The sequence below is a fragment of the Sphaerodactylus townsendi genome, linkage group LG16 (assembly GCF_021028975.2).
Source record: "Sphaerodactylus townsendi isolate TG3544 linkage group LG16, MPM_Stown_v2.3, whole genome shotgun sequence".
NCBI classification, from domain to species: Eukaryota; Metazoa; Chordata; class Lepidosauria; order Squamata; family Sphaerodactylidae; genus Sphaerodactylus; species Sphaerodactylus townsendi.
In genome coordinates this window covers 1,096,522-1,124,004 of record NC_059440.1, presented here as the reverse complement: position 1 = coordinate 1,124,004, position 27,483 = coordinate 1,096,522, and the positions used below count along the sequence as shown (strand labels likewise).

The 27,483-nt window shown below is 52.2% G+C and overlaps 1 protein-coding gene across 2 annotated transcripts in view; it reads right to left on the bottom strand.

Annotated features, from left to right (window-relative positions):
• Positions 1 to 27,483, bottom strand: part of CLUH (clustered mitochondria homolog) — a 74,350-nt gene that overhangs the window by 35,066 nt on the left and 11,801 nt on the right. The window contains exons 2-6 of one of the 2 annotated variants that reach the window (XM_048518744.1): positions 8,345 to 8,541; positions 5,274 to 5,445; positions 4,674 to 4,817; positions 3,764 to 3,891; positions 1,449 to 1,603 (exon numbers count right to left, since the gene is read on the bottom strand). In XM_048518744.1, coding sequence (XP_048374701.1) covers positions 1,449 to 1,603; positions 3,764 to 3,891; positions 4,674 to 4,817; positions 5,274 to 5,445; positions 8,345 to 8,541 — 796 coding nt within the window. The remainder of the gene's footprint in view (positions 1 to 1,448; positions 1,604 to 3,763; positions 3,892 to 4,673; positions 4,818 to 5,273; positions 5,446 to 8,344; positions 8,542 to 27,483) is intronic. The other variant, XM_048518745.1, reaches the window with a different exon arrangement.

Sequence of the window (27,483 nt, the reverse complement as noted above, 5' to 3'; positions counted from 1 at the left end):
TAAGGCCTATGACAAGGTTACCCATGATATTCTTGCTAGTGAAATGTGGACTAGACAATGCTACTATTAGATGGATTTGTAATTGGTTGACTGATCGAACTCAAAGGGTGCTGCCCATCAATGGCTCATCTTCATCCTGGAGAGAAGGGACTAGTGGGGTACCACAAGGTGCTGCCTGGGCCCAGTGCTATACAATATTTTTATCCATTACTTGGATGATGGAATAGAGGGCATGCTAATCAGATTTGCAGATGACATCAAATTAGGAGGGGTAGCTAATACCCCAGAGGATGGGGTCAGAATTCAAAATGACCTGGACAAATTAGAGAGCTGGGCCAAAATTAACCAACTGAAGTTCAACAGAGGTAAATGTAAGGTATTACACTTGAGCAGAAAACAACGAAATGCAGAGATATAGGATGGGGTTTCACAACAGTACATGTGAAAGGGATCTAAGAGTCTTAGCAGACCACAAACTGAACATGAGTCAGCAGTGTGATGCAGCAGCCAAGAAAGCCAATGCAATTCTGGGCTGCATCAATAGGAATATAATATTGAGGTTGAGGGTTGTAATACTACCACTCTGTTCTGCTCCAGAGGAGGGCGACCAAAATGGTAGAAGGTCTGGAATCCATGCCCTATGAGGAGACTATGCATTTTTAGTCTGGAGAAGAGAAGGTTAAGGGGTGACATGATAGCCATGTTTAGATATCTGAAGGGATGCCATGTTGCAGAGGGAGCAAGCTTGTTTTCTGCTGCTCTGGAGACCAGGACAATGGATTCAAGGTGCAGGAAAAGAGATTCCACCTAAACATTAGGAAGAACATCCTGACCGTCAGGGCTGCTTGATAGTGGAATAAGCTGCCTTGGTGGAGTTTCCTCCTTTGGAAGTTTTCAAACAGAGCCCATCTGTCAGGAGTGATTTGATTGGGTGTTCCTGCACGGCAGGGGGCTGGACTTGATGGCCACTGTGGTCTCTTACAGCTCTGTGATTCTCTGACTTGCATGAAGGATATCACAGGGTGAGGGAAATAAAAACTTTCAGTGCCCAGACTTTTGTGAGAGTTGTGAAACACAAAGAGCTGCCTCACACGTAGTCAGACCATCGCTTCGCCTAGCTCGTTCCATATCTGCTGTGCAGTAGCGCTTCTCCAGGGCCTCCGGCAGAGAAAAGTCCCCTGGACACATGAGGCCATCTTCTAGTGAAACAGACCCCGGTTTAGCCAGCTGCTTCCACATCATCAGCTCCCCAATTCTTTCCACTAGAGATGCTGGGGACTCCACCTGGAACCTTTGGCAGGCCAAGCGGCTGAGCCACAGCCTTTAACACCAGAGAGGGTTTAATGGGAGGGGCCAGGCCCCAATGGGGGACTCCACACCTGGGCTCCATGTCTGAGATACAGCCTTGCCCAAGCATCCTCTTCAGGTCTGCATCGTCAATTACTTACTGATTGAGATAAAACCCTCGGGTGGATGCTGTGATGCTGACGTGCCGATCCTCCACTGTGATAATGTACAGGTACATGAGGTCTCCGTGCATCTTGCGGTTGCCCGGGGGAGGGTTCCAGCCACTCATGGTTAAAACTTTTAGGCACTGCAGAGGCTGGGGGGGGGGGGGTGTCAGAACACAGCACAGAATTAGCCTCCTTTAGGTTGATGTTTGTCAAAACATAGAACTTAAATCTGCAGCCTTTTGGTTAAGCTAAACCATAATCCTTCCAAGGAAAAGCCATTCAGGGCTGGAGGGCCTCTGGTCCTTGCCTGGTTCCTGCAGGTGCTGGGGCTGTTTCCCCCACCCCTGTTTTCTTGGTCTCTTCCCCACAGTCCTGGCCTGGACACAGACAGTCACAATTCTGGCTCCTTAACTTCCTGTTATGGATGTATCTCGGCAACCGCATCACCCCATATGATGCGGCTGGCCTCCACGCGGGCCAGGGCCTTTACGGCTCTGGCCCCGGCCATGTGGGACGCTCTCCCTCCAGCTGTCCGGGCCCTGTGGGATCTTGGTGAGTTCTGCAGGGCCTGTAAGACGGAGTTGTTCTGCCGGGCCTTTGGAGGGACCAGCAGCTGAAGGTGCCCCTCCCCTTTTAGCCCTTAACATCTGGGCCCCTGCTATCTAATGGGACTCGCTGTTCCCTCCCTCTTGGGGAGGATTTAAAATTAGGGTTTTTGGGATGCCTCTTATTATTATTTTACTGCTGTTTTTAAAGGTTTTAATTGTATTTACACTTGTATTGAGATTTGTGTTGTACACCGCCCGGAGCCCCTCGGGAATGGGGTGGTATAAAAGTCAAACAAACAAACAAGCAAGCAAGCAAGCAAGCAAGCAAGCAAGCAAGCAAGCAAGCAACAAACAAACAAACAAACAAACAAACAAACGTGCAGCTCAGCGAGTCCTGGCTCAGGAAAGGATGAAGACCACGGCCCTCTTTCCTTGCTCTCTACACCTGGAAGCGGTAGAGCTTAAGCACAGCTGTGATGCTCAGCTGCACCCAGACGGCAGAAGGTGGGGGAAGCCAGGGGCCCCGGGGCAGTTCTGCCGCCTGCAAGAGATGACCAGTCGAGGCCCTCGACAGAGCCAAGAAGCTGGGCAATCACCCAGGGACAGGGGAAACCCCGGGGTGCCACGGTGACCTCCGACATGCATGCCGGCACAGATTGTACAAAGGACATGGTCTCAGTGAGGCAGGGGATTGGGCTCTCTGGTACAGAAGGGAGGATAGGGGAGGGGGATTTCCCCCTTCAGGTGAACAGAAATTCAAACTGTCAAACTGATCTTGCTCCAGCACTCCTCAGGGGAGAGGACATCTCATCACAGACTAGCGGGTGGAGTCCCTCAGGGTGTGACCTTCTCCCCCATGTTATTTAGCATCTATATGTGCCCTCTTGGTCCGGAGTCTTGGTCTGGGTTGTCAACAGAATGCTGATGGCATCCAGCGGTACCTGTTGAGCAGTCAGCTGAGCGCCACCTAGATATACTGGCCAGTTGACGGGAGGGTGGGGTGGGTGGAGCAGAGCCAGCTGGAAGAAAATCTGTCAGAGGCCCTGTGGCTGGGGCAAGGAGGGGCAGCCGTGGGGTGCCAGCTTCCAGCTGTTCACCAAGTGCGCCTGACGTAGAGCCTGGGCACGATCCTGGATGCCGCCCTTTCCACAGAAGCCCAGGTGATGCCAACCGCTGTGCCCTCTGGTGTCTTGCCACGGCCCACCAGGGGAGCCAGGGAGACTGTGGCACCAAAGAGTTCCTTGCTCGTGTTTTGTTCGGAGACTGGTAGTAACGGCTTTTCTCAGCCTGGCCAGACAACACCTGCTCCTCAGCAGGGTCCGGACCTTGGCACAGCTGGGCAGCCTGATGACTGTCAGGGGCGGGGGTGATTAGCTGGGGACAGAGACTGCTGCTTTGTAGGGGAATGTTAGATTCTGCAAAAGTCCCCGTTGGAGTGTGCTGGTTTGTATTCTTGATGCAATAAACCCGATTTCTGCAAACCTAAGTCTGGTCATTGAGAGGTCAAAAGACGTGACAGGTCTTTTTAAGTCCAAGGGCACCGCCTGCCTGCCTCTTCTTATGGACACTAGATGCTTTGGGAGACAATTGCTGGAGAAGCAGGATACAGCTCTGCTCATGCAGCTTGACCACCTGATGCTGGGGGCATGCCAAGGTCCGGCCCTACACAGCATGACCTGCAAGGGGTGGGCGGTCCGCCTTTGGCCAGGGCCTGACTGAGACACTGACGGCCTCCACTCTCCACGTTGCTAAGATTTCTACCTTCCAGTCTCTGTTCTGGGGCTGGAGGGGACAAAGGGGTCTCTCTTTGCCGCCTGGCAGGATATGTTCCGGAGGGGTGCAGTCGATCTGCTCCATTTCAATACCTCTCTTCTTCCGCTTGCCACTATCTAGAACAAAACACAGAGGGACGGAAAAGGGATCAGTATCACCTAGGGTTAACTTGGCAACCTGGGGTGGGGGAGAGGGAAGATGACCAGGGGTGCTCAGTCTTATGTCATACAGCCGACTGCTTCATTTTTGAAAATCCCCACGCACAGAAAGCAAGCATGTCAGGCTAAAATTCTTGATATGCTGTTTTTCAATGGGCAGAGGGCCACAGCATTCAGCCTCGCCAAGCCCACCCACAGTCTGAAGCGAGCCTGCAGCGAGGGCTAAGCCCGGAAGGCTTGCTGTAATCACAGAGACCCCAGGAGAAGTTTTATCTTTTTGGGAAAATGGGACACACACACACACACACACACACACACACACACACGATGCCAGTGAACAGGCACGGAAATCCACACTCCTGCTTTTTGCACACACACTGAAGGGGGTGGCAGGACAAAAAAGCCCCCTCCTCAAGTCCCTGTTTCTAACTCCTTTTGCTGCTAGGGAGTTTCTCCTGTTGTTCAACCTTCTTGTTATTCTGTATCTGAAACTGATTATTAACAAGCAAAAGCTTGGAAGAAGCAAGACGGCACCTGTGAGCCATCTAACACAGAGGCCTGCTAGTACCGGGCAAGGGTTTCTGGGGCAGCTGTACCCCCCCCCCCCCCCGCCCCAGCTGACATTAGGAGAGATGCTCTCTGAGATGAATCTGGCCAATACACCCAGGGAAGCCTTGGAGCCCCCGCGTGGGTGACCCCCCTGCAGTGACGCTTTCTGCAACGGCGGTGTTCTTGCCTACCTCCAAGATCTCCTTCTGTGAAGACACTGAGGAACGACAGGGAGTTGCAGTCCACCCCGTTGAAGGCGTCTGAGGGATCGAGGCTCTTCAGGAGGTCCCGGATGTGGCGGACGTGAATCCTGGCCTCTCGGACTGTGTATGGCTCTGTGGTGGTGGTGGTGGTGGGGGAGGTAGAGACCACACAGGGACTTCTCAGGCCTCACGTGGAAGCCCCAACGAGCAGCCACAGCTCACACCCCCCCTCCCAAAGGCTGAGACTGGGTCCATCTCTCTAAGGAAGCCCACTCCCAGCATTTGCAACCCCTGGAACAGCAAAGCTGCGTCCAGCCAAGTCAGCCCCCTGGCCTGGTGTGGCCAGACCGACAACACCTGGAAAGAAAAAGGCGTCCTCGGGTGCTCTGCCACAGGGGCCGTAACCCGCCCCCGCCGGGTCACGCAGCATTCCTTCCCCAGAATCTGTTGAGATCTTTACAGACCAACCTGCACCGCCAGTACCAGTGATGTAAAGAGCCCTGTCTTGCCTTCAACGGGTCAGGGTTCCCCCTAACAGATCTGGTTGCTACTTTAGCCCCATGGATGTTTAAAAATGTCAACCTTTACCTTCGACTACTTTCAGGAGGGAGCCCTCTTGCAGCCCTTCAATGGTCTTAAGCTCGGCAAAGTTATCCAGGACGTTGCCGTCCAGCTGCAGAGAGAAACAGGTCCGGTGGCAGGTGTCCTCACGATCCATCAAGACCTGGTGAATCTCCTGGACCATCTCTTGGGGGGAGACCTCGAGGAAGGGAAGCAAAACATACATTCATGTCTCCACCACCCTGCACGGCTGGCTCCAGGTTTTGTAGGCTTCAACTGGGAGAATTGGTCTGGGGCACTCCACCACCACCACCCCCCCCAACAAGCTGGTGAAATGACTCTGCAAGAGGCTGGCTGAGGACCACTCCTCTTCCTATTCCCCTCTGAGCTGCTGCCCACCCAACCCTGGAAGTCCATTCCCTTTAGTCCAGAAAGGAAAGCTCGACGGGGCAGGTGAGTGGGAGGTTGTGGCCACCACTTCCTGTGGCTAGAAGGACCGGAATGGCTGCACCAGTGGCTATTTGGAAAAGAAGCATGTTCTTGTCGTCAGTAGACCTTTGCTGACCGACTCATGTCCACCCCACGCACTGAGCCAGCTGGGAATCATGGAACCTGCACAGGTACTCTGAGGGCAGCAGCCACGCCCATCAGCCCTGGCCCTAAACAGAAAGGAGGGAAGCCCCTGGGACTGATCTGCTGTGGGCCCAGGGCACCTGTTTCGATTTCCAGCATAATCCAAGGCAATAAAATGCTTCTTCGGGCAACAGGATCACCCCACACTGCTTGTGGAGTCTGCTACCTCCACAAAACGTAGGTGGAGAGAGAAGCAAAGGGAGGAGCAGGGAAACAATTCCAATTCGCCAGATTCGAGTCTGCCTGCTCTTAACCACAACACCATGCTGGGAACAGATCCTTCCAATACACTATTAAGAGATATAGATCACATAAAGAGATATAGATCCAACACCTGTCAAGTCTTTCCTCTCCCCCAATTCTATGGTTAGAATCACAGAGTTGGAAGAGAACACAAAAGCCATCAAGTCCAACCCCCTGCCATGCAGGTATACACAATCAAAGCACTCCTCACAGGTGGCCTTTGCTTAAAAACCTCCAAAGAAGGAGACTCCACCACCTTCCAAGGTAGTGAATTCCACTGTTGAATAGCCCAGGAAGTCAGAAAGTTCTTCCTAATTTTTGGTGGAATCTCTTTTCCTGCACCTTGAACCCATTACTCCGTGTCCTAACCTCTGAGGCAGCAGAAAACAAGCTTGCTCCCTCTTCAACATGAAATCCTTTCAGACATTTAAACATGGCTATCATGTCATTCCTTCACCTTCTGTGCTCTATTAGACAAAACATCCCCAGCTCCGCTCTTAAGGCACGGATTCCAGACCTTCTACCATTTTGCTCACCCACCTATGGACCCATTCCAGCCTGTCAATATCCTCCTTGAATTGTGGTGTCCAGAACTGGACACAGTGTTCCAGTGAGGTCTGACCAATACAGCTGTGGCCTCCGTGGTATATTCTGTCTCCCCAGGGGGCATTTCCAGAGCTGCCAGGAGCCCACTACGTGGCTGCTCCTGTATCTCTCCTCCCATCAACCCCAGCCTTCAAAGCCTTGGTCATTTAAACACACACACAGCCTGGATTTCAGATCTCTCCCACTGGGTCACTCCACCTCCATTTTCCTCACTGCCTTCTTTTCATGGGCAAACCTAAACAAGAAGCCCCCATGACTGAAGAGCCTGCACATCAAAGGAAAGGCTTTCAGCTCAGGAAGTCAGCCCACCACAGACCAGAGGAAGCCACTAATCTTGCATCTGACTGTGCAGAAGCATCCCACCCCCCAACTTCTGGTTGCCACAGGCAGCTCCACGCCTCCAAGGGCAGCGTCATCCTCTGCCGAAGGCCAAGATTGTCAGGACCGCAACTCCCAGCATGCACCAGCTCCCGCCTTTTTCCAAAAAGAGCAGGAAAGCAAACTGAGAAGCTACATCCCACCGGAGCTTCACAGCCAATGAGAGACCAGAGACTGGGCGGGGGGAGAAAGCTGATTGGTTGTTGTTGAGTGCAGAAATAAAATAAATACTGGAACTGGGGACATGAATCCTCCGTTCCAGCACCCTGTATTTAGGGTGACGCAAATCCATGAGGTTCCTTTTCTAAAGCTAGCTGTGTCTGAGCGTGTTCAGCCTGAGGGCCGGGGCTGCCACTAAGTGGACCAGGAAGTTGTTCTCCATTCACTGGCTCCATAGAAAAGCCACTCAGACTGATCAGCTTAAGCGTCCCTCGTCTGCATGCAGGTTATTTTAAGCTCTGCTGGAAACCATGAACTGGCAAATCTCAGTCTATTGTACAACCTGTGACAGTAAAAAAAAAGGTTAGGAAATGGTCCCCCGTCCCCCACCCCCCAGCCAGGCACGCTGGCACTGTCCTCATGAAACTTTCTTCAACAGCTGCCATCTTTCCAATACTCCCCTGAATACACAGAGAGAACTAACCTGTGAATTTATTTGTTGCTTCATTGATACTTTGCCTTCCTTCCCAGAACAGCTGACGTCACCCTCCTCTCCTCTCCTCCATTTGGTCCTCACAACAATATCGTGAGGAAGATCAGAATGAGAAGATGTGACTGGCCCAAGGACCCAACAAGGTCGCCCACAGCAGAGTGATGATTTGAACCTGGGTCTCCCTGATCTTAGTCCAGCATGAGGACTGCCACACCAGGCTGGTTTCTGAAGGTGTTCCAGAAGTGATCCAACTGCACTTTGATTTCCCGCCCAGTTTAAGGGAACTAACTGTATTTCTGAAGTCACGTTGGTGCCCACAAGGAAGAAAATTATGCTTGAAGAGTGAATCAAAAAAGGTTCACAAAGGCCCACTATGAACCTCCTGCTTCCCCCCTTCCGAACTGGTGACACCATCAGGCAAGCGTGAGCTTTCTGCCCTGCAAGGAGCTGCAGCTCACAGGAGATGGTCATGTCATTGCCATGTGATGACAAGCAAAGGGCGGGAAGAGGCAGGAGCAGGTGCCCCTTCCAAACTGGCACTCATTCATCCAGGCGGCAAACCCCAGGGGACCCCCGAGACACTCACTTGCAGTGGAAATGGTTCTACTCCCGGCACGTGGATTTTCACAGTGAAGCCCGTGTCCTGGATGACGATAACCTCTTGGTCGTTGCCCTCTTCCATGAGGTTCGACTCTTCATGGCCGTTCTGTCTGGGTTCCTCCTTCTGGCTTTTATGCAAACTGTCGCCATTTGTCAGGACCATGCTGGGTGGATGTTCCTCTGCTTGGAGGGGTGGGGGGGGGGGGGGAATGAGAAATTTTATACATTTTTTAATTCCTGGACACTGAGGAAGTCCAGCAGGTGCAGCTCGGCACAGCCAACTAGGGCAGTTTTGTGTTGTACATACGGAAGCACACAACCTTACCAGTCTTCCAAGATGTTCAGTGCAACATAAATAGGATGCTTATCTGGAAACTCCCCCAACTGAGGTAGACAGAAGTCTAGCTTTTCTGCATTGAGCCAGGCATGAGGGGAATCAATAGTAAGGACTGTTCCAGCCTCCTGATTCACACATGCGCCCACATCTTCCCAGCAAGAGGAAAGGACCGTCATGAAGGAGGAGAGGGCCCCGGGCTTTTCTGATACAGCTGCTGCCCTTCCCTTCACCACTAAGTTTGCACAACCAAAGGTCTGGAGCTGTTTCAGACTGCCTGATTAAAATCCTTTCTCTGCTATGGATTCTCACTGGATGACCTTGGCTCTCTGAGCCTAGCTTACCTTGAAAGGCTGTTGGGAGGATAAAATGGAGAACAATAGAAACTGCTACTACTGGGGCGAAAGGCAGAGTCATACGTAGGCAACTACATGAAAAATTAAATTTCAAACAAGTTTCAAGGAATTTTCCAGCCAAGAAACTGGCAGGCTCCCCAAACATCATGGGCAGCCAGACAAGAGGTCTACTTGCCTAAGCGCAGGTAACACAGACTTGGTTCCGACTGTGCCAGGACCCCTTCTGGGTCCAAGGACGGGCCCAGCATCCCGTTTCGAACAGCAGCCACCCACGTGTCCCTGAGCAGCCACCCAGAAGGCCGTGGGAGCCAGGGAGCCACCTGCAGGTTGGAGGTTCCATCTAATCATCGCCCTGTTTTTCCTTTGGCCACTCCTCCAAGGACCACAGAGCACCATGGTCCCACCTCATCCCTCCATTTCTTCTCACAACACGCCTGTCAGGTAGGTCAGGCTGAGAGAGGAAGCCTCAAGAGCTCAGCAGAGATTCCACTCATAGCCCCACATTATTCACCCATTTGCCATCTCTGATGCAGCAGAGGGACTCCATCCCAGCGCCACCCTCTAGCCAGCATCCCTGCCAAAAAGACAGACCAGCCCCCCAACCACACACCTCCAGTCACAAATCCCACCGGGTTGCTCAGTTTCAGTGTTTACTAGAAATGGGTGGAGCCTTTAGCTTCTCTTTCCCTATCCAAAGGGACAACGCCCTTTTTCGCTGCCTAAGGGGCAGGAAGAGGGAGAACAGCCAATGGGAGAGAGAAGCAGAATGAATGTAGAGGGCGGGAGAACCCAAACTTCAACTGTTCAAATCCGCAGAACCTTCTTTAATTAAAACCACAACCACAGAGAGGGTGTGGGCTGGCCTGCACAGTCGGCACTCCCAAAGAGATTTCTGGATTGCACAAAACGGCTAATCTACCAGCCTCACGAGACAAAAGCCACTCCCAGACCGCGTGCACTGCTCTGCTCCTTGGGATGCAAAGGCAAGAACAAAGAGCTCCAGGTGGAAGAGCAAGCAAGAGACTCGCCAGGTCTCGCCACAGCAGCTAAAGAGGCATGAAAATGCTACATTGCACTGGGGCGGCTGGCATGGCACTTATCACATCAAAACTCTACAAATGGGTCTCAAACCCTGCACCAGGCAATGTCTGCTTGGTCCAAATTATAATATATTAAATTGTTTTAAAAACCCATAAACATACATTTTTACCTAATCACCAGGGGAAAAAAGGTGAACACTTCTGGATGCTGACAGCCCAGGGCAAGTAGGATCCAACTCCTGTCTGGCTTGCCCACTCACAAGGACCAGAACCTTGCCTTGTCTCATGGAAGTCCAGGATTCTTGGCACCCAATTTTGCCAAGGTGGCCAAGGTGACAACAGGCGAGTGGCCACTTCCTTGCAAACATGGGATACACAGCATTACGCCAAAATTAAAACATAGCAAGATCAAAGGGCAGGGCCTACCAAGGATCTTTGCCGCCAGCACTGTTTGGAGCAGGAAAGAGGGAAAGTTTGCAGTTCTGTGCAAAGGCTCCCACCCTGCTCCCCCACCCCGACATTTCATTTTCATCCCCCCCTTCTTCTTGGCAAGTAGCTGGTCATGACAGGCATGGATTTCTTTACATGTCCCTACATGTTATCTTGACTACCACCAGCCTGTAAATTAGGCAAGGCCCATGGTGGTGAACCTTTGGCACTCCAGATGTTATGGCCAATTGGCCATGCTGGAAGGGGCTGATGGGAATTGTAGTCCATAACATCTGGAGTGCCAAAGGTTCACCACCACTGGGCTAGGCCAAAAGGACACCTGCCCCAAAGTCAGCCACTGAGCTGGATTCGAGTCCAGTCAGTTAGAGACAACAAGATTTTCAGGGCAGAAGCTTTAGTGAGTCAAAGTTCCCTTCATCAGAAATCTTGTAGCCATGAAAATCTTGTAGGTCTCTAATGTACTATTCGACTTGAATCTGGCTACTCCACAGCAACTTGGTTCTTGCGTTTTCAATCCAATGCTTCCTCCACTGTCCATTTTTTCCTCCCAGAAGGCCCAGGTCACAAACTGGCTGAGCCCAGAACCACCTCCCAACGGCCGGCCTGCTCAGCGCTCGCCCCGGACGCTGACAACACAAGGCCCCAAGAGAGGAGTCTCATTTTTTTAAAAAAAATCCAATCCAATGAGCAGATCTGGGGAACTTGGAAGCCGGCATGCTGTGTTCTGGGGGGAACTGGGCAGCCCTAATGAACAGGTTTTGGGGAGAGATGTTTTGTTGTGGACTAGAGTAGCTCCTTGCAAACCTCTTTTGCTACACCACACTAGTTCTCGTGGGAACTAACTAAAGTCAGTCCTACCAGGGACCTGCTCCATCTCTATGCAACCTGCCACGGCACATCTCGTCTTTCATGGTGCAGGTTGGCAAATACTGAAGGATTACTTCCACTGCTTAAGGTCTTGCTTAACTGGTCAAGTAAAGGCACGTCTGACCAGGACAGAGGGCCATGATAACAGTCCCAAGTATGACTACAATCATGGGGCTGGATTTGAAGCGTGCCCCTTGCCTGGAGAGAGGAAAGCCCCCTCTCAGACCCAGCTCCCCGCATAGAGACCCTCCCCAGAATAAGCACCCATCCTTCCCAAAAATAACTCTAGAAATGCGGCTCCCTACATAAAATGACGAAATAGAAATAAAGGGCACTGCTCTGGGGGTGGGGGGGGGGAGAAGGGAGGGTGCCGGCTGCAACAGGGACAGCAGTGAGCTGGAGTTACAGGAAACAGCCCACCAAATGCCAGAAACCCGTGGCATCCATTTGGCTTCAAACAGGAGATGCAAAGGTTTACTTGCCATTTTAAAAATGCTGTTGTGGCATTTGAGATAATTGCTCCAAAGTAGCTCAGTTTACTGAAACAGGCGTGCATTTGATGAACAGACAGGGCTAAGAAAAGAAAAAAGAGCACAGCCAAAAGACCCGTGAAGCACATGTGTGTAAGTTCACTTTAAGCCTCTATATATGATCCTCTGAAGATGCCAGCCACAGATGCAGGCGAAACGTCAGGAGAGAATGCTGCTAGAACACGGCCATACAGCCCAGAAACCACACAGCACCCAAGTGATTCCGGCCGTGAAAGCCTTCGACAATACATTAGCCTCTATATATTTTATGTAATTCTGCCCCAAGAAAGCTCAAATCCCAAAACATGTAAAGCAAAGAATTGAAGCTCCACCCATCACTCACAACTAAAAATCCCATTTATTCCACTCAAATGTCTTGTGACAATTTCGACACTGCACAATTACTGTGCAACATATTTTTGGCACACTGAAGCCCCGGCAATTAAAAAAGGGGAGACCAAACAACCCCCTTCCCCAGGACTCTACGGACAGAGGGGCAGCTGCAGAGTTGTGGCGTAAACACATGAAGAGGTTTAGACTTCTCACTACTAGAAGAAAGGACTCTAGAAGTTCATCACCACATCTGCGGGCACAGATAGTTTAATCTCTCTTGTCCGTCCCAATTTGGCAGCTCTGCAAAGGGTCTCTCAGTGCCATCAACGGATCAAGAAGGGCACAGAGAAACCCTCTGGACAGCTGCTCACCTCGTATGTCAAATATCCATTTCTGGGCACAGCTGGTCCGCTGTACAAGAGCCAAAGAAACAAAAAGGAGCTGGGTCAAAACTGTCAGAATCCTGAAAACTGAAACAAACTCATGTATAAGAACAGCAGTTTATTGAGTATTGAGGATCTTCTCTGGTCATGCCAGAACTGAGGTTTGCCCGCACAAAACCCAGTAGTTAAAGCAGCCTGCACTCCCATCCTGGGAAAGCGCGCCCAAAAGGAACTGTGAAAGAGATAACAGTAGAGATGGCTAGGCACCTGGTACAGTATAACATCATACAGAAGACAGTTGAAAATCAATGGGACAATTGAAAGTCCAATGGGACAATTATTATTATGAGCAGATCAATGGGGTGGCCATGGGAAGCCCCCTCAGCCCAGTGATAGCCAATTTTTACATGGAACATTTTGAGAAAGAAGCCCTTAAAACAGCACCCAGGAAACCTGCAACTTGGTTCCAATTTATGGATGACACTTTTATAATCTGGAGCCATGGGGAGTAGGAACTGCTGAATTTTCTGAACCACCTTAACAGCACCCACCCAAACATACAATTTACCATGGAAACTGAAAAAGAAGGGAAACGACCCATTGGACCCACCATGAAGGGGTCTTCTCCTGAGTGGTCGTAGGCCATCTTGTTGGGTCAGTTCCCACTCGCTGTCGAGGAGGCAGGAAATACTTCTCGGTTGCTTCCTGTCACACTAGCGGCCATTTTAGACCCCAGTATCTGGCGTAGCCGAGTATAACACACAACATTAACAATGAAACAGGAAACAAAACATAACAATAACATTTGCCCCAGGAAGGGACCGAGAACTAGGAATCAATTAACCATTTGCAGGGAGCTCTGAAATACTGATAACGAAGCACGATATTGGAAAGGAAGCAGAACAGGGAGGGCCAAGATGACCTACGACCACCCAGGAGAAGACCCCTTCACAGTGAGTATCCAATGGGTCATTCTCCTGGATGATGTAGGCCATCTTGTTGGGACTCCCCAAGCAGTGCCCCAATAGGGTGGGTTCAGTTAATCTCCAGTAACGTGCTCCAGGATCCTTCTCCTGAAGGAGGCCTGGATAGCATCAACAGAATTCAATCTGTGGTGCCGAACAAAGGAGGGAGGAGAAGCCCAGGTGGCTGCCCTACAAATCTCCTCCAGGGAAACAGGCTTCACTAGTGTGGCATTTGCTGCAGCGCTCCTAGTGGAGTGAGCCGTGAGTCCTGTCGGGACTGGGAGGTGGTTAGCCTTGTGTGCCTCTGCAATACAAGCCTTTAGGTTGGAGCTAATAGCTGCCGCTGACATGGGTTCCCCCAGCTTTGGCTGCGCTACGTTAATGAACAGAGTCACGGATTTCCTGAACTGCTCTGTGCGGATGAGAAAGGCCTTGAGGGAACGTCGCACATCCAGATGATGCCACAGACGTTCCCTGGTATGTGTGGGCTTAGGACAAAAATTTGGTAGAGCTATGTCCTGTCTCATGTGAAAATCTGATGCAACCTTGGGCCTAAAGGATGGACCCAGCTTTAGCACAACCCTGTCTGGGAAAAAGAGGCCGAAATTTGGATTACTGGACATGGCCCTAATCTCTGAAACCCGCCTGGCCGAGGTGATGGCCACTAAGAACAACAATTTCATCCTTAACCATCTGAGATGGATGCTTTGGACGGGCTCAAAAGGAGATCGGGTTGATGCATCCAAAACTACATGTAGCCTCCAGGATGGGAATCTGTGGACTTCGGGGGGCTGGAGCTGCTTCACTCCTCTCAGAAATTTGATGATGTCCGGGTGTCTGGTAGACCCTGAATCTCAGGTAAGACGGTGGCTAAGGCAGCAGGCTGGCAACGAAGGGTGGATGCTCTAAGGCCCAGAGAGAACCCTTCCTGAAGGAAGTCCAGGACGTTAGCGGAGGAGGGGGTCTCCACATCCAGATGTTTGCGCCTGCAATATCTAACAAAAACTTTCCAGGAGGCATTGTAGATATTGATAGTAGATCTTCTTCTGGCCGCCAGCATAGTCTCCACGATCTTGTTGGAGTAGCCCTTCCTTCTCAGCCCTCGCCTCTCAAGTGCCAGGCGGTCAGATTGAGCCACCCGGGATCCGGATGAAGGATTGGACCTTGAGACAGAAGGTCTGGCAGGACGGGGAGATGCAGAGGTGGTGCTGTGGACATCTCCTGGATGACCGAAAACCACGGCCTCCTTGGCCAACAAGGGGTCACGAGAATCATCTCTCTCCTCTGCTGCTGGACCCGTTGGAGAAGCCTCGCAGGATGGGTAGAGGAGGGAACGCATGAAGAACACCCGGTGGCCAGGGGACTGACAGCGCATCTGTTGCCCAAGCCTGGGGGTGATGGAACCTGGCGATGAAGGTTGGGAGCTGCGCATTCTCCGGGCTGGCGAACAAGTCGATCGAAGGTGTCCCCCACATTGACCTGAGGCGTCGAAAGACCACAGGATTCAGTCTCCATTCTGAGCGTGAGAGTCTGGTCCTGCTCAACCAGTCCGCCTCTGTGTTGAGACTCCCCTTGACATGTTCGGCCCTGAGAGAGGCCAGGTTGCTCTCTGCCCACACAAATATCTGGAAAGCCTCCCTGTGCAGGGTGGAGGACCTCGACCCCCCTTGGTCATTGAGGTAACACTTGGCAGAGACATTGTTTGCGTGTATGACTACATGTGACTTCCGGATCCTCTCTCTGAACGCCCGAAGGGCTAGGAAGATGGCTTTGACCTCTAGCACGTTTATGGGGGCCTGTGCCTGAGACCTGGTCCAGAAACCTTGGGCCACGTGAGAACTGAGTTTGGCCCCCCAGCCACTCAAACTGGCATCCATATAGAGTGCAGGTGGAAGTATCAATCATGGCCCCCAGATGCTCCATCCTCTGTGAGGGAATGACCGTACTCTTCTCCTGGTTGATGACAAACCCGTAAGTTGACAGGAGGTTCTGCACCTGAACGGCATCCTGAACTGCCTGGCTCCGAGACCTGGACCGAATGAGGATGTCGTCGAGGTATGGGTGAAGATGGATACCCTGCTGCCTCAGGAATGCAATTGGGGCGACAAGCACCTTCGCAAAAACTCTCAGAGCCATGGCAAGACCAAATGGGAGGGCTACATATTGATAGCGGTGATTCTCTATCGCGAACCGAAGATAGTGGCAGTGCCCGGGATGAATGGGGATATGTAGGTAGGCTTCGGTCAAGTCCAAGGATGTGAGGAAGTCCCCCTGTTGAACTGCTGCTACTGTGAACTGAAGCGTCTCCATACGGAAACGTCGCAGAAAAAGGTTGACGTGACGAAGGTTGAGTATAGCCCTGACATCCCCATTCTTCTTCAGGACCGTGAAAAAATGGGAGTAGACTCCCCTGCCGATCTGGTCCTTCGGTACCGGTTCGATGGCATGAATTTCCAATAAATGATTGACCGCTGTCATCAATCTGTCCCTCTTTTCTGGTCCGGAGATGACCAGAGAAGGAAGAAACCTGTCCTGCGCCAAACAACGAAACTCTAGAGAGTAACCACTGGAGACAATCTCTAGGATCCAAGAGTCCACGTGCGGTCCTGTCCAGTGGTGGTGGAAAGACAACAGCCACCCGCCGACAGGAAGACTCTCGCAGTCACGCCTTACTGTTGTTGTTGCTGCTGCCGGACCCCGACTTGAAGGACTTGTGCTGCCTTCCCTGATTCCGAGAGTCCGTCCTCTTCTGAAGGGAACTCTGCGGAGCCCAGGTGGATTTGTTATCATCAAGGTTGGTGCGAAAGAATGACTGATACTTGTGGAACCCCAGCTTGGGCGTGAAGCGTGGTTTATCTGACCTCATGAAGCTTGGCATCATCTTTCTGTTATCCTTGGTCTGGACCAGAATGCGGTCCAACTCTGTGCCAAAGAGGATCCCAGCCTGGAAGTCAAACCCGGATACCACGTTCTTAGATTGTGTGTCAGCAAGCCAAGGTTTGAGCCACAGAACCTGACAGATCACCGGAGCCGTGGCCATGGTGCGGGAGGATGTAATGAGCGCGTCCAGGGAAGCATCAGCCATAAAGGACACGGCCATAAGCACCTGTTCGGTGCCCTCCCTGATGCCTCGGTCCTGAGGCGGAATGATGGACAGAATCTTCTTCAGCCACAGGATGGTGGCCCTAGCCACTGTGGCAGACGGAGCGAAAATTTTGTGGCGCGTGGCCAGGCCCTCATGGACTCTTCGTAGGAGAACATCTGACTTCTTCTCCATCGGATCCTTCAAGTTTCCCTGGCCATCCCTGTGAACTAATCCCCCTGAGTGAAGGGCAGAGACAGGGCCATCTATTAAAGGTGTTTTTAGCAAACTGGACAAATGGTCAGAACTCAGGTAAAGCTTCTTGTAAGCTGAAGGGAAGCCCTTGCTAGAGGCGGGGCCTACCCATTCCTTTTTAATCTTATGAACAAATAATTCTGGAACGGGAAAAAATTTTTGTGCTTCCTCCTCCACAGGAAAAACGGAGGAGAGCCCCTTTGGGCAACCTTTAATGGGCTTGTTGGAGGCAGACGGCGCTGAGGCGCTGGGGTCCTCTGCTTCTGCAGAGTCCCTCAATTTGAGGGTGGGGATGGCCTTGGCCATTAGGTTAACCAGCTCCTCGATTTTAAAAAGACGCTGGGAATGTTCTGGGGCCTCCTGAGTTTCCCCTTCTGGCTCAGAAAAATGATCCGAGTCCAGGTCTACCTCCCCTTCACCAAGGTCACTCCCATCGGTGGAGTATGGGGAAGTCTGGTGAAACCTGGCCCTGGAGTCCCCGCTGGGTGATCTGGCTCTGGCTCTGGAGGAGGAAGGGTGAGAACTGGCAGGCAGCCTGTATCTACCCACCTCCCTTCTGATAGACGCATCCATCAGAGTCTCTGGGGTGGAATTTGCCCATTGGGAGGGCAGAGCAGCCACCCCTCCCCATCGGGCTCCCTGGCCGAGCGGCCTCTTGCCTGCTCAAAGATTGCTCCGTTGCTCCTGAAAGGGCTTCGCCTGAGCCGGCTGCAGCGGGTGATTGACGCTGGGGAGGCCCTGCACGGCAAAGCGCCGGCAGGGAAGGGAGACGGAGGATCGTCTCGCACGGCGCCTGCAGCTGGCGTCTGCGTCTCTCCTCGCTGCGGGAGCACCAGCGGCGTCGCGTACTCAGCTCGGTCAACAAAGCGCGCCTTCGTGGCTTGTGCGCCTTAGACTTGCTCCTCTTGCTAGCCTCTCCGCTGCCTTGGGAGCAGGTCGATGGTTCTCCCCTTTCAGCGCAGCGGCTGCCTGGGGGAGAACGAGAGGTTCTGGCCAATGCCCTGGTGTTCTCAATGGCAGAACACTTCCCTGTCAGGAGAAAATGGCGCCGTAGCCATTCTCCTGAGGCGGCCTCACTTTTTTGGCGGGAACTGCGGTTGAGCCCATACGTAGGTGGGAATCCTGCAAACTGGACCCAGGGACTAGAGGCCACCAAGACGACAACAAACAAATCCAACAACGAATCCACAACACGAAACACAACACGAACGACGTCAAAGACAACAGAGCTCAACAAATGGCTGCTCTCTCTCAACGAGGCAGGAAGATACTGGGGTCTAAAATGGCCGCTAGTGGGACAGGAAGCAACCGAGAAGTATTTCCTGCCTCCTCGACAGCGAGTGGGAACCGACCCAACAAGAGGGCCTACACCATCCAGGAGAACTGCCATTTTAGATGTCCTGGTCTTTTGCAGACCCAACCATCAACTGGGCCACACAGTATACAGCAAAGTGACACACACAGACTGGTATCTACATAAAGACACCAATCATCATCCACAACAGAAAAGGGGCATAATCAAAACTCTGACAGATCATGCAAAACGAATCTGTGAACCTCACCTCCTCCCTGATGAAATCAACCATCTAGACTGGGCTCTGCAGACTAATGGCTACTCCACTACAGAAATCAGAAGAGCTTTAAGACCAAGAGAAACCCAGAGGACTGAGGAGAAACAGCCTACCACAGGAAAAATATTTCTACCGTACATCAAGGGAATCACAGATCAAATAGGGAAACTGATGAAAAAGTATTACCTACAGACCATCTTCAAACCCACCAGGAAAATACAGCAGATGCTCCGCTCAGCAAAGGACATGAGAGACCCCCTCACTTCTGAAGGAATATATTGCATACCCTGTAGCTTTGGAAAGGTCTACATAGGAACCGCAAAACGCAGCATTCAGACCCGCATTAAGGAACATGAAAGACACTGTCGGCTTATCCATCCTGAAATATCTGCGGTTGCAGAACATGTCTTAAACAAAACAGGACATAACATTTTATTTGAGAATACTGAAATTTTGGACAATTCAGAAGCCTACTATGGCAGACTGCACAGGGAGGCCATTGAAACTCACAAACACCAGGACAACTTCAATAAGACAGAGACGTTAAAAATTAGCAAAGCCTGGCTCCCAGTACTTAAAAAATGGATAACCCCACCCGCAATACAATGCATTCAACCACACCTTTGCATAGCAAGTTAGCAAACAGTTAATGATTGGTTCCCCACCCTGGGACATGGACAATATACCACACTAAACTTTCCCTTTTCACTTAGACACAGTGAGAAACAGACTTTTCTCTGTGATACACCTCTGAAGATGCCAGCCATAGATGCAGGAGAAACGTTAGGAACAAAATCCACCAGACCACGGCCACACAGCCCGGAAAACCCTCCAGAACCAGTTGAATGCGGCCGTGAAAGCCTTCGACAATACAAAGTCTTCAACAATAAGTTGAAAGTCAGTTAGAAATGCAATTAACCCATTCCACCACCCCCAGCATACAGAAAGCAGCAACAGCAAAATCCCCATAACAACCGGCCTCCTGACAAAAACACACCCCAGGCCTCGCTACCCCCCTCCAGCCACGCCCAGCGGCTCCCAGCCAGGCTGTCCACTGAAGCCCCAACATGTTTGTGCAGCAGACATTTTGCCCTGCTTTGCTCCTCAGCAGTGGCTCATCACTTAGTTCTCCTCTCCTCCTTTTTGCTACCCCAACCACCACCCCGTCCGGCAGGGGGGTCGAGCTCACTTGTTATGAGGGCCAGAGATGACATAAACATGGCTTGGTCAGGCCAGGCCCGGGGGTGGGTGGGGGGCTGCCCCAGAACAGCACGGGGGGGGGGGGGCGTGTGTGCGTGTGCCGGCAGAGGCCACCTCTCCCCCCTGGCTCGTGTTCTGGCCTGGGGAGCCCTGTTTGCCAGGCCACCTCATGAGGGGGAGTGGGAGGGGCTGCCTCAGCAGGCTCACAAGCCTCAGAAGCCCCCTCAAGGGCCCCCAGGCCGCATGTCTGATACTCCTGCCATAAAGTAAGTTATACTGAGCAGAGTCGCAGAAGACTGTTTCTGTCACTGCCCAGTTCAAGGGAAAAGAGCTACTTCCAGAAAACCAAGGGCGGCCCTCACAGGACAACTACACACCCCTGGCTGTTCATCTCTCCTTTGTGGCACGACCAGAATCCTCTGAGGGGAAATCTGAAAGTATAGTTGCCAATATCCATGCGTAGAATGATTTTCCACCAGAGAGCAAACACACGATCCCACACATCCAGGTGGCAAGGTAACCGAAGGCAGGAAGGTGAGCTTTGGGGAAGGTGGCTTGAGCCATAACACGTGACATTCCCACCCCCACAAATCTTGGCCCATGGAGGACCGAGAGGCAGCCGCTCTAGAAGGCAGCGGGGTCAGAGGGGCGCCCAATACGGCTGCTGGTCCGTGGCTCCAGCCACCGTGCATGTGTGCTCTGCCTGCCTTCAAAACAAGCCAGCAAGAATTTGCAAGAAAAACCAACTAGCCTGCTGCTGATACACAAGTAACTGGTGTCACAGCTGTGAGTAGTAAGAACTCTTTCTGGTTCCGAGAACCTTCCCAACCTGTTCACCTCTGGCCAACAAACCACTCCTGGCCAACAGGTGAAGAGGTGCCTTTGCGGTGACATTCACCACCCCCGGCACGCTTCCTCCCATCTGCAGCTCCAGGATCCTGCTCCTTCTCTTGCCTCTGGGATCCACTACTCAGGAGAGGCAGGCAGATTCCACACCCAGGAGCCACTCTGGATCCAAAATGCAGAAACCAGAGTCACAGGAAGCCTCTCCCAACTTAAGGGTTTTCTTCCTCTTGAAAAAGTTAAATTAAACCAACAAAGGATCAAGGTCCTCCTTCGGGCTACAAACACAAGGTTTTCTCCACAAAACTGCTGGGTGTGCACAGCAACTTGCTGCATTAAACATTAACTCACATGGCCTGAAAGTCTGTGTGGGGCAGATCTATGGAAGGTGGGAAGGGAAAGGGGGGGGAAGGAGGAGAGAGGCAGAAAGTCGGCAGTAAAATGAGTAACCCACTTCAAATAAATCACACCCACTCTGCAGACGCCCACCCACGAGGCCATCTTCCAGCCGGGCAAACCCCCCCTCCAAGAGGTCCTCAGCCTGCAGGGAAGCAGCAAAGCCCTGCAGCTGGCTTCAGCGTTCACCTGCTGGCTGAGGGGCGCCCTCAACACGATGCCCGCCGGCTTCCGCAGAGCGCCTCTTTCCCAAAGCACAAAGGCAATCTGGACTTCCTCCAGCCCCACTGGGCTAGAAGACTCACGTGACGACACTCTGATCAGCCTCCCAATGTTTTGCGAGTGCCCCTCCGTGGCAGAGCCCTCGGGGATGCACCTGCAGCGCTCCACAAGGGTAGGCCTGGCCTGACCGGAGATGCCAGAGACTGAATTGGGTCTCTTCCGCACGCAAAACCAACACTCTTGCAAACTGGCACTCCAGGAAAGCCGCACAGAACGGGTGACCTTCATCAATGCTCCTGAAGCCCTCAAAGGCAAGCGACTGGTTTCTGTGCCAGCATCTCCCAAGCAGCCGACTGTGGGCCCCGGAGCTGGACAGCCCTCTTCAGACACCCCCCCCCCACATCCTCCCAATGCCTGCATGCAGGGATCCCTGGGGAGAATATGGGGCACCGCTGCACCCCAAGACTGACGTTTCAAAATCTGCTGCCCCCCACATGTCAGCTGCCAAGAAAAAATGGGGCGCAACACCAAGAGGCCCACTTGGCCCACATGGAAGCATTTCCTGGAACTGCTGCATCAGTCCATGACTGCCAGGCCCTTTGATCGTGGGCCCCCCCCCCCCCCCCGGACCCCAAACACTGGCCATGGGGATTCTGCCCTGAACTCAAAAGGCGGGAGAAAGCCAGGGCAGGAACGCTGTGAGAGAAGGTTCAAATCCCTGCTCTCCTCAAACACTCATGCGCTAGCCTCAGGGGACATTAAAATCCTTTTTTCTGGAGAGGGGAATTAATCTACACCACACTGTCATTTTAAATAGGTCTTGGGTGACACCTGGCTTGACAACGCTTCATGTGAAAGGGATCTGGGAGTCTTAGTAGACCATAAACATGAGTCAGCAGTGTGATTCAGCGGCCAAGAAAACCAATGCATTTTTGGGATGTATCAATAGGACAGGGTTTCAAGATCAAGGGATGTAACTGTGCCTCTCTAGTCTGCATTGGTGAGACCTTATCTAGAATATTGTGTACAGTTCTGGGCACTGCAATTCAAGAAGGATATTGACAAGCTGGAATGTGTCCGGAGGACAAAAAAAATGGTAAAAGGCCTGGAGTCCATGCCCTTTGAAGAGTCTCAGAGACTAGGACACGGAGTCATGGATTCAAGGTGAAGGAAAAGAGATTCCACCTAAACATTAGGAAGAACTTCCTGACCGTCAGGGCTGTTGGACAGTGGAATTCACTGCCTCGGAGAGTAGTGGAGCCTCCTTCTTTGGAGGTTTTTAAACAGACTGGATGAACATATATCAGGAGTGCTTTGATTGTGTGTTCCTGCTTTGCATGGCGTTGGACTTGATGGCCCTTGGGGCCTCTTCCAACTCAATGATTCTATGTTTAGGCCTGTGTGCATTTCACAAACGCAACAATGGAAGTCAGTAGTGAATTTAAAACATGCAACTAGCACTTAAAACTGCTAACTTGGGCTTCTGAGATATCATATTCCAGAATCCACACGAGGGGGTTCAAGTGGGATCCCTCAACAGTCTCATAACCAGTCAATTGACCCTCTGACTTGTAAACTATGCATTTCCGCGCTTGTTGGGTTCGGCTGCATTAGAAATCAAGCCCTGTTTCACCCAGAAGCTCTTCTCTGATGGGAGATTCTGAGCAGGCGCAGCTGGGGCCAGAGCAGGGGCCCAAATTCAGTCCCCGGCTCAGAAGCCACTCAGGTGTGAACTACTTTCTCTTAGCATGCAAAACACTCACCCAAACGAGGGGCTTTTGTTTGACTGGCCTGGCCTCCATTTCATCAGTCCCACGGCCTATTTTTTAAGTCCCGCCCCTCCTTCAGTCCCTTTTTTTCTTTACCATTTCAAGTTCTTCATGTATTTTATGATTTTACACAGTTTCTGACCTGGGCTGTTTTTAATGAAAATCTGGACACTAAATTGGCTCTCACAGAGGGTGATTCCTCCCCCCTCCCACTTCTTTCCTGGGACTTCTAAACAGCCTAAACATTTTTCTCAAGGGTCTCCTCCTGCCCCAAGAACTGCATTTTGGTGGGAAAACTGGGCTCCAAGGGAAAGGGGCAAGGAGAAAAAAATCAAACTTTGTGAGCAGAAGTCCTCACACGGGAAGAAATTCTAGCTGGGATCCAAGCCTGTCCCTTGCATTTCCCCAGTTTTTAGCTATGAGAAGTTTTTTTATATTCCTGTATCAATTCTGATCATTTAAAGATGCAGTTATGGAGGATGTATTGCAGACTTACCTTACCTGTTGATCATTTTATTGCTTTAATTTTATTTTACTACTGTTGATTTGCACTGAGCAGATTCTTTTTGGGAAATGGTGGAAAAGAATGCACCCAATAACCTGTCAAGTACTTATGCAGCTGGTGACCCACAATCAGATCTAAAACACTTCTTGCTCATGGGTGGGGTTGGGGGGGGAGGGGAGAAGAGAGAGCTCTGTCTAAGCCAGGGGTTGGGAACCCGCGGCTCACAAGCCGCATGCGGCTCTTCCGCTGCTGTTCTGCGGCTCCATGAGCCGAGCCGCCAGCCACATCTTCGCCCTCTCTGCAGGCAGCAGGGCGGGCACATCCGTTGCCCACGGCCGGCTAGGCTGCGCCGCGGGCTTTGCCTCCTGTCGGCCCCGCTAGTTGCGGGGCCGCCAGCCCCATCCTCACCTGCCCTGCAGGCACGGGGGGTGAGCGGGCGGGCGGGGGGGGGGGGGGTTGAGCCAAATGACTCTTTGAGGGGAAAAGGTTCCCGACCCCTGGTCTAAGCTGATCTGCACCACGACTGGGGTTGTGAGCTGGAGGCAAGGCAGGGGAAATCAAAATACAGTGCCCAGAGGGAAAAACAGCCACACGCAGCACCGTTAGTCTACCTGCTCCCACTTGGGGGGCAGGGGAGAACTCCGGGGCCACAGGCAGCTGCTTTTCCTCTGAATGTTTGCAAAGAAAGCTGCAAACATTGAGCAGATCTGAAGTGAGCAGAGAGGATTGTGTCCATCACTAAGTAAAGGGAAAATAGATTGTGGAAAAATGAATTTCTATTATGCATACAGAGTGCAAAGTTCTGCATTTTAAGATGCCCCTGCAACAAGAAGTATACACATTCCGGGAGCTATCTTGCCCAGAGCCTTTCCAACAGGACAGAAACACGCTACGTGGCCACTCTGACTCGGCAACACCAGTCGCCCCACTGAACACCTAAGACTGGAGTCTTCTTCCTTCACCGCCTCCTCTTCTGCTCCAATAGGATCTCTTCTTCCCATTCAAGGGCAAAGTTGACCTCTTCTTCTGTGCCAACTTTCGGACGTGCCAGAAGTTCCTTGATCTCCACTCCTGCACTGCTGCCCCTCTGCAGCACATAGAGGCCTTCTGCACAGCTGGGCTTTCCTTTCCAAGCAGTGGGTGCCGGCCAGCTAACCCGCTCCTCCCCAAGTGACTGCACTGGCACAGAAAAGTGACTCGGCCACTGGAAGCTTTGGGTCGAGGGTCAGCCAAACGAGGCTCCAAGGCAACCTGCTGCCCCAGGCGCGTCAGGGTTTCTAGGCATCGCTGCAGACTCGACAGCCTGTGCCACGTGACTGACATCCGCTTCACTGCCAGGGCCCACGCTCTCCTCCTCAGGCAGGAGTTCCAGCTTTCTATTCATCAGTGTCTCATGATCTGAGAGGTGGGACATAACTGTGGAGAGTCTGGCAGGGGAGGGCTCCTTCTGCAAGGTCGGCAGGAAGGACAGCCGGAGCCGGCAGCCGTCAACAGAGCTGCTTGCCACTCTCCCACGGGGGTAAGTTTGGGAAGAACTCTGCCCCCTTTTGGACATATCCACAGGCTGAACTGCTGAGGCCGGTGTCTGGATACGATGCAGAGAACCTGGAAGCGTCCAATTCATTCATCTCAGTCTGGACTCGGAGAAAAGGTCCCAGGGCCAAGATGGAAGACTCTGGCAAGAGGGGCGACCTCTCAGCGCACGTGTTTCCCCCGAGCGCCCAGAAGATCAGACCAGAGATGCGCCAACAGCACTCAGCAATGAGGCTGTTGCCCATGACAGCCAATTCAAAGGCAGAAGAGAAGTTAATTCACTGTGGAAATTCTTTGTGTTCACAGAAAGCCATAACATCTGACTATAAGCCCCTCTGAGTTTGAGGTCTGAATGCTTCAAGATGAATATGCAGCCCCTTTTTCTAAAGCCTTAAGGCAACAGCAAGAAGGTGATCAAGGAAGTCCAAACAAGCGAGAGAACGCCACACCTCTGGCACATGACTAAGTGGGAGCCATTGCCGGTTCTTCCTCCCCTTTGGTAAATCTATCTCCAACATGCAACATGAAATTTGGCTCCTGTATTTGGCTTCTCAGAGCTCTCTCAGCCCCACCCACCTCACAGGGTGTTTGTTGTGAGGGGGGAAGGGCAAGGAGATTATAAGCCCCTTTGAGTCTCCTGCAGGAGAGAAAGAGGGGATATAAATCCAAACTCTTCTTCTTCTTCTGTAAGGATCCAGTCCTTGCTTCTAATTCACCCAACATTCCTGCTGCCAGGACTCCCAGAAAGACTCCCCACTCAATCCTGGAGCTTCTTCTGTCCTTTAGAGAAGCTTAGAGGAGAATTCTGATCTCTGCGGAGACTGAATTCAGAAGGGCTGTGCCAGCTCGGCAGTCAGTAATGAACAGAGTGTGCCGATGCATCTTGGGACTGTGTTGGGATGGCCTTGCCAAGAATATGCAGAAAAACAGGGATGCATTGAATGACTCCGGTATGCTTAGACTCTGACACAGATATCCACACTAAACAGGCTGGCAGAAAAGGATTGTGGCACACAAAACAAGCCGGAGCCTGATGCCCAATGACATAGTTAACTCCATCGGGAAGTCTGTGTATAAGTGGGAGCTGCCACTGTCGCACGTTTTACGCAGCAGGCCGAGCATCAGCTCCGCTCTCCGCCTCATTAAGGATGCAGGATATTCTGCACAAAGTTCAGACAAAACTCCTCTTGGTCCCGGCTGGTGGCTGCTTCTTCCCCTTCCCACCATTCTTTTTGGATTGCTGAAGCACCCCAGTCTGACAAATAGTTCCAAAGAACATCAATAACGCTGCAGGCTCCGTTTGGGCAGCCTTTGGGCCCATCTGCACTGTGACTGGGTGGTCCTGAGCAGAGAGGGGGACGTCCCCGCAGAGGGAGAATGAGAAGGGGAAAGACCGCGCTGGAGCCTCCTCCCCCGACCCACCTGCTTCCCCCCTTTTCCTTAAAGCGCAGGAAACGGTTCTCTGGTGTGGAGAAGAATTCAGTCCCAGGTGTCACCACCTACAATCTGAAGCGAACACATCAGCGCACGTGAAGCTGCCTGCCGCCGAGCCAGGGCTCCGGTCCCCCACGGCCGGACTGGCGGCCACTCAGCTCCCAGGCGGAAGTCTTTCCCCTCACCTGTTTCCCCTCACCTTTTTCACTGGCGATTGAGCCTGGGACCTCCAGCTGCAAAGCAGATGTTCTACCACTAAACTATGTGATGGCAGCACAGGTAAGTTTACTGCCTCGCAAGAAATACGTTCCGTGCGGAGGGGAGTTGCCCAGCCAAAGTGCAACATATGCCGCAGCGCTGCTGATACCCTGGGAAAGCCAATGAACACATTTCTCTGCCCCCAAAGCTCAGGGGCACACAGACAGCTCACCACTCAGCACAGGCCCAGCATCACTGGAGGGGTTCCCCCGTGCTGTCTGTTGGAGGCCCCCCCTGCCTTCCTGCGACCACCCTGCTGTACGAGGGTTCCACCCCAGGCCTGCAGAAAACAACCAGCAGAAGGAAAAGCCACCCCTTTCAGCCACTCACCCTCGGCCGTTGGGGGCAGGGGAATCGCTATGTCCCCTCTGACAGCTTAAAGCAAGTTTCCAGACTAAAATGGAGCCAAAAGATCAATTCCTTAACTAAACGCCTTGGTGGGGGAACAGAAACCTATGGACTTGTACCTGAAAGAAAACAGGTGAGATGCCAGGTGAGCCCCCAGGGGACCCGCCGGCACTCTCGATGAGCAGGTGGAGGACTGGAACTCCCAGCTCTCCAATGCCATCGAGGTTGTTGCTCCCCGATGAGCTCTGCACCCCCGTGCTCGGCTTGCCCCTTGGTACACCGAGGAGTTATGCTGGGAGCTCAGACATCTAGAGCGAGTGTGGAGGAAGTCTCATGACGAAGCTGCGCGAACATCTTATAGGACGTTTATGAAGGCCTATGAGATGGCGACGAAGGAGGCAAAGAGAGCTTTCTTCTCCTCCTCTCTCGCGTCTTGCTAGCTCTCGCCCGG